Genomic DNA, 6826 nt, shown 5'->3' with positions numbered 1-6826 from the left:
GCTTTTTTTTTTTTTTTTTTTTTTAACAGTCTCACTCTGTTGCCCAGGCTGGAGTGCAGTGGTGTGATCTCGGCTCATTGCAACCTCCACCTCCCAGGTTCAAGTGATTCTCCTGCCTCAGCCTCCCGTGCAGCTAGGATTACAGGCGCCTGCCGCCATGCCTGGCTACTTTTTCTATTTTTAGTAGGGATGGGGTTTCACCATGTTGGCCAGGCTGGTCTCCAACTGCTGACCTCATGATCCTCCTGCCTCAGCCTCCCAAAGTGCTGGAATTACAGGCGTGAGCCACTGCACCTGGCCACTTTTTTTTTTTTTTTTTGACACAGGGTCTTCTGGGGCACCCAGGCTGGAGTGCAATAGCACCATCAGGGCTCACTGCAGCCTCAACCTCCTGGGCTCAAGGAATCCTCCCACCTTAGCCTCCTGAGTAGCTGGGACCACAGGCACACTGCACCACGCCTGGCTAATTTTAAAAAAGCTTTTTGGTAGAGGCAGGAGTCTCACGACGTAGCCCAGGCTGGTCTTGAACTCTTGGCCTCAAACGATCCTCCTGCGTTGGCCTCTCAAAAGTCCTGGGGTTACAGGCACGAGCCACTCATTGCACCTTGCCTCTGTTCACGTTTGCTGGACCCCTCCACCTGGCCCCAGGCAGAGGTCTCTGGCAACCAAAGGCCTGTGGTTGTGTAGCTAGAGTGGACAGCGCTGACTGAGGCCCTCTGAGCCATCGGGGGAGAGACCCTGAGTCGCCACTTTCTCCCCATTTCCCTTCACAACAGTTCCCTGAGGCCTGGAACGGTCCTTGGTGGGCAGGAAGGCCCATATCTAAGATTCGTTTGATAAATAGACGTCGAGTCCCTGCTCTGTGCCCATGCTGTACCAGCGCGAGACAGGCTGTGGCTGTCTTTGTACCACCTGGGGGCTCTGGACATGGGTTTATAGCAGCAGTTCCCGGTGCTCAGATGACACCCCCTCCCAGCCTGCAACACCCCAACCCACGGCAAGATCTGTGTGGCCCCTAGGCTGGGGGAACATTTGAAGTTCCTGCTGTCCCCAGCAGTCAGGCTTGTGGGCCCCCGCCGGCCTATACGAGCTGAAGGTTACTAGATAACCCATCCCCTGCGGTTCCAGTAAACACCTCCCCAGGGGGAAGGAGACCCAGAGGCAGCCTTGGGGGAGAAAGCTCCTAGGTCACCGGGGCCGTGGCTGCACCCTCGCCTGCAGGGAGCCAAAGGCCCGGGCCCACTCCCTAGCTGCTACCCCTAAGGCCTACAGGTGACAGAGCCACACGACGCCCACAGGGGCCTGTGCTGTTACTGAAGGTCACAGCCCCGGTGGCCCTGGCAACCGTACAGAGAGGATCCGGGCAGCCCTGCAGGAAGGTGTCCGAGTTCCCTGGTTCCAATCCCACTCCTGAGACTGGGATCGCACAAGTCATCTGCCTCAGTTTCCTCTTCTCCATTGGAGTGACAATGCAGACCTCATGGCTTGGCTGGGGGCACTGAAGGGAGTAACCTAAGAAAGCGCGGGGAAAGCGGGAAGCGCCTGGCGCTGCAGCCTCGGTCGCGGCGTCTTTCACTCCCGGGTTCCCCGCTTCCCTCCCCGGCAGCGACTCGCGCTTCTGTCCAGTAAGGCGAGGCCGGCGGGGGCTGCCTGGGCTGGAGCCGCCGTGGAGACGCCCCCTCCTTCCGCCGCCGGGCAGTGGCTGCGGGGGCGCCTGCGGGCATCCCGGGAATGCGGCGGCGCGGCCCCTCCGCGCGCGGATTCCCCTCATTCCAGCCGCGTGACGTGGGGGGCGGGGCGGAACTGCGGCCGCGAGACCCCGCCCCCACGGTCCCGCCCCACGCCTCGCCCGGAGGGGAGGGGGCGTCTGCACTGGCTCACGATCCTGTGCCCCGAGTCTGCTAAGGCGCTCCTCACCCCTGGATCCTCTCCTTGCTCGCTCTGGATTTTTGTTTTGTTTTGTTTTGTTTTGTGATAGAGTCTCGCTCTGTCGCCCAGGCTGGAGTGCGGTGGCGCGATCTCGGCTCACCGCAGCCTCTGCATCCCGGGTTCAAGCCATTCTCCTGCCTCAGTCTCCTGAGTAGCTGGGACTACAGGCGCCCCACAACGCCCGGCTGATCTGTGTATTTTTAGTAGAGACGGGGTTTCGTCACCTTGTCCAGGCTAATCTTGAACTCCTGACCTCAGGTGATCCGCCCGCCTCGGCCTCCCAAAGTGCTGGGATGACAGGCGTGAGCCACCGCGCCCGGCCCCCACCTCTGGATTTTAAACCTGGGGACACCGCAGCGGGCGCCTCCTTCCCTCACGTTGTCCGAGGCGACCCCATCCCCCTCGTTCCCGGCCCCACAGCTGGCGCCTCCGCTCGGGGGTCCCCGGGGCCGCCGCTCCGGCCTGGCTGCTGCTGTTACAGTAACGAGCCTTCCCTTCCCCGCGGGGATGCAGCCCGCACCTGCCGCGGCCCCAAGCTCTCCCCAGGGAGCCGGGTTCGCCGACAGGGGCGGGGCGGGGCGCGCTGGGGCTTTGGGTCCCGGCTCTGCTTCTCCCCCAGGGCAAGTCCGTGTCCCCAGGGCAAGTTGTGTTCAGGCGCCGGGCAGGTGCGCACCCGAGGTTTCCCCGCCGGATCGGAAGCGTGTCCCCGGGCCTGGCTCTCAGTGGGTCTCTGCTCGCTAGTGAGGACCGAGTGTCCGGCCGAGGGAGGGCGGCGGGGTCTACAGGGGGCCTGGGAGGTCCCTTTGCGCTCGGGCTCAGGCCACCCACCCCGCAGCCCTCCTGGGACTGGAGGGGAAAAGTGAAGTGACTCTGGGGACTCTGGTACACAGTCCCCCCGCGGGGAAGAGCCCGCTGAGCCTCCGGCCGGCTCTAGCCGCCCCGCCCCGCCCGCGCTGGGATCCGAGCCAGGGTTCGCCCCCCGCGGAGGAGGGCGGGGCTGCCGAGGCAGGGTCGCGGGCGGGGGGCGTCCTGGGCTGGGCCGCGAGGGGTACAGAGGGACGGGGAAGGCCCCTCCAGAGGAAAGCAGGAGGGAGGACGGAGGCCTGGGCCCGGAGGCTAGTGGGGTGTCCCGGCTGGGGAGGCTGTGGGCCCCAAATGCCTTTGGTGGGGGTGGAGCGCGAATCTCCCAGATGCGAACTGCGGTCTCCAGAGGGGCCGGGAGTCAGCGCGCTCAGCCGGGGCTCCCCGTGGCCGTCCCTCTCCCCGGGGCGCGCGCTCCGCGCTGACGAGAAGAACCGATGTCTCCGTGGGTTCGAGGCTCGGGCCTGGCCCGGCGCGCGTGGGAGTTGGACTGGGTCCCGCGGTAAACGCTCCGCCCGCCCGGCGCGCCGGCCGTATTTGGACATTGGTTCTATTTTTAACTTTCCCGGGACTGGAGTTCGGGGTTGGGGGAGGGAGATCTGCTTCCTCTGGGACCCGCGGGCCTGGGGGCCTGGCCCCGCTGCGTAGCTTCGTCCCAGGCCCGGAAGTGAGTTCCGGGTCGGTGTAGACGCGGCAGCCGCGCGGGTTCCGGGCTCCTCCCCGGCACCGACACCGCCCCTCATGGAAAACCTGACTCAGGGAGACCCGCCCCCGCCCGGGAACCCCCCCCCCCGGCCCCCCGCCCAGCCCGCCCCCACCTGGAGGGGACCTGGCGGGGCCGCGCGGGAGGCGGGGGCGGGAGTGGGGGGCGGTGCGGGGGGCGGGCCGGCCCCTCCCTCGCTGACGCCTCCGCCGCCGCCGAGCCCCGGACCCAGAGCGCGGGCAGCGGAGCGGGCGCCAGGCCGGCAAGGCAGGATGCGCTACCGGGCGTCGGTGAGCGGGGCGGAGGGGGGGGCGGCGAGCGCGGGTCCCGGGCGCTCCTTCCGGCGCCGCCTAGGCCCTAGGCCTCGCCAGGAAGCGGGCGCGGCCCGGGAATTCCGGGTGGAAAAACGTCCCGGGAAGTTGCCGGGGGAGGAGGCCGCGGCTGGAGGGCGCGCGGGACGCTCGGACCCTGGACGGGACGCGGCGCTGCGGGGCCTTCTGAGGACGCGGAGACCCCTGACCCGAGGGCGAGGGGCGGGACTGCAGCCGGATTTGGGACGGGATTGGAGCCAGGACGAAAGACGCCCCAGGCCAGGATCTGGGCCCTTCGAGGTCAGAGGAGACCCGAGGCCTCTGCGGGGTTCCCCCTCCCCCCCACCCCGAGGAGCCACCACCCTGCGCTTTTCTGAGCCTGGACACTCTGGGTGTCCGTTTCCTGGAGCCGTCAGACCCTCTTTGAAGGGGGATCTGAGCCCTGGATGCGGGGCCTGTACCCCGCTCACCCTCCAGTGGGACCCAGAGGCCGCTGGCTTCGCCTGGGAAAACCCCCACCCCTGAGGCTTCTCAGGACTCCGTGGAGGAGGCGCCTGGGGAGCCCAGCAGCTGGAGGGAAGGGAAAGGAAGGGAGGGGCCCACCCGGCCCACTCTGGCTGCCTCTGGAGTGGGCAGCTGAGCCCCGCGGGGGCGGGAGGCCTTCGGGGAAGCCCCGTGCTGTGGTCTGGGAGTCACTTGTTGCTCTGCTGTGGACATGTGGGTGGGTCCCAGCGGAAAGGAGGCCCCACCCTGCCTGCAGAATTCACCCTGAGCCATTTGTCCTCCAAAGCACCTGTCACACGTGGCTCAGAGCTAAGGGACCTGAGGTCACCTGGTCTAACTCAACTCCTCCTTGAGGAAACCACCCAGAGAGAGGAGGGGATTGGCCCAAGGTCAACAGAGCATTCTTTAAGCAGTTCCTTCTTGCAACCCCGCTTTCTCCACCCAAAACCAGCGCCTCCCAGGTTCTGCGGACTTGCCCCCCAGTCCTCTGGTCCCGTGTGTGTAGTGGCCTGTGTGGTCTCTGCTCTGACTGCTCACATCCTTGGCGATCCCTTTGCTTCCACACTGGGACCCAAGCCCTCCACGCCCACGTGGCCTGCACCCAGGCCCCCGGTACCCACGCCCTCCGCACCCAGACTCTCTGCACCCATGACCCAGACCCTTCACACCCACGACCCCGCACCCAGGCCCCCCCGCACCCACGCCCTCCACACCCAGACTCTCTGCACCCATGACCCAGACCCTTCACATCCACGACCCTGCACCCAGGCCCCCCGCACCCACGCCCTCCACACCCAGACTCTCTGCACCCATGACCCAGACCCTTCACATCCATGACCCTGCACCCACATCCCCCGCACCCAGGCCACCCACACCCACACCCTCTGCACCCATGACCCCCAAACCTAGACCCTTCATACCCGGGCCCTCCACACCCATGCCCCCACACCCAGACCTTGTGCACCCACGCCCTCTTCACCCACTCCTTCCCCACCCACTCCTTCCGCACCTGCACCCCGCTCCCCCACACCCAGGCCCTCTGAACCCGGCATGCTCACACCCCATGTCCAGCCCTGAGTCCACGAGCCCCTGAGTTCCCTCCCAGTCCCACAGGTGCAGTGGAGACGCGGCCTTGCCCCACCCTGATGGCTCTGACCCTCTTCCGTGGCCCATTCTCTGCAGGCCCTGGGCAGTGACGGGGTTCGGGTGACCATGGAGAGCGGGCTGACCGCCCGGGACCGGGTGGGGGTGCAGGACTTCGTGCTACTGGAGAACTTCACCAGCGAGGCAGCCTTCATCGAGAACCTCCGGCGACGCTTCCGGGAGAACCTCATCTACGTGAGGCCACTGGGGAGACCGGCGGGGTGCTGGGGGCACAGACGGGGTGGCGGGAGGGAGGCACCCGGGTCAGCAGATCAGCGTCTGGCCCTCTTCGCCTGACCCCAGACCTACATCGGCCCCGTCCTGGTCTCCGTCAACCCCTACCGGGACCTACAGATCTACAGCCGGCAGCACATGGAACGGTACCGCGGCGTCAGCTTCTATGAAGTCCCCCCTCACCTGTGAGTGACCCCGAAGTCCCCCTCACCTGAGTGACCCCGAAGTCCCCCTCACCTTGAGTGACCCCGAAGTACCCCTCACCTCTGAGTGACCGCGAAGTCCCCCCTCACCTGTGAGTGACACCGAAGTCCCTCCTCACCTGTGAGTGACCCCGAAGTCCCCCTTCACCTGTGAGTTACCCTGTCCCATTGGAGGTGACCTGACCTCCCGTATCACATCTGTGAGGAATCCCAGGGTTTCCCACTCCAGAGTGAGCAGAGATGAATGTGGCAGCTCAACTCTCTCTGGGTGGGACCCAGTCCTACCCCAGCTCACACCTGTGACTTCTCCCACAACCGGGAGTGGCCCCCAATCTCAGCGACTTCTGAACCCCACCTGCAAAGCCCTCCCAGACCTCCCTGCAAGTGACTCCCGCCTCCACCTAGGCACCACAGACTCTGCCTGCACAGGGTCCTGTCCTCCCTCTGAAAACAATGCCCGTCCTCTACTGTGAGGCATCTCTGACCCACACAGCCCAGTCCCCAGTCCTCAAAGATGTGCTCGACCCCACCCTCGAGGACTCCACCAGGGGTGGGAGTGGGCCTCCCTGCAGCCCTCCACGTGCCCCTGTCCCCAATCTGTCTGACGAGCCTGTGCCCAGGTTTGCCGTGGCCGACACTGTGTACCGAGCACTGCGCACAGAGCGGCGGGACCAGGCGGTGATGATCTCGGGGGAGAGCGGGGCAGGCAAGACAGAGGCCACCAAGAGGCTACTGCAGTTCTACGCGGAGACCTGCCCGGCCCCCAAGCGCGGAGGTGCTGTGCGGGACAGGCTGCTGCAGAGCAACCCCGTCCTGGAGGTGAGGGCGGGAGGAGGGGAGGGAGGCCGGTGCTGGAGGTGAGGGTGGGAGGAGAGGAGGGAGGCTGGTGCTGGAGGTGAGGGCGGGAGGAGAGGAGAGAATCCCAGTGCGGGAGGTGA

General features: G+C 66.2%; 1 protein-coding gene across 4 annotated transcripts in view; it reads left to right on the top strand.

Moving 5' to 3' along the window:
• MYO1C (myosin IC) overlaps positions 1 to 6826 on the top strand; it is a 28160-nt gene that overhangs the window by 2813 nt on the left and 18521 nt on the right. For 2 of the 4 annotated variants that reach the window (XM_032263487.1, XM_032263486.1), the window contains exons 2-4: positions 5491 to 5646; positions 5755 to 5870; positions 6509 to 6707. In XM_032263487.1, coding sequence (XP_032119378.1) covers positions 5491 to 5646; positions 5755 to 5870; positions 6509 to 6707 — 471 coding nt within the window. Of the gene's footprint in view, positions 1 to 3300; positions 3458 to 3694; positions 3784 to 5490; positions 5647 to 5754; positions 5871 to 6508; positions 6708 to 6826 lie in introns of those variants that run through there. The other 2 variants (XM_032263490.1, XM_032263488.1) reach the window with 2 other exon arrangements.

This window comes from Sapajus apella, unplaced genomic scaffold (assembly GCF_009761245.1).
Source record: "Sapajus apella isolate SASKATOON/1434 unplaced genomic scaffold, GSC_monkey_1.0 scaffold136, whole genome shotgun sequence".
In the NCBI taxonomy this organism is placed as follows: Eukaryota; Metazoa; Chordata; class Mammalia; order Primates; family Cebidae; genus Sapajus; species Sapajus apella.
Note: the sequence above shows the minus strand (reverse complement) of the source record. Positions and strands in the feature narration are given on the sequence as shown.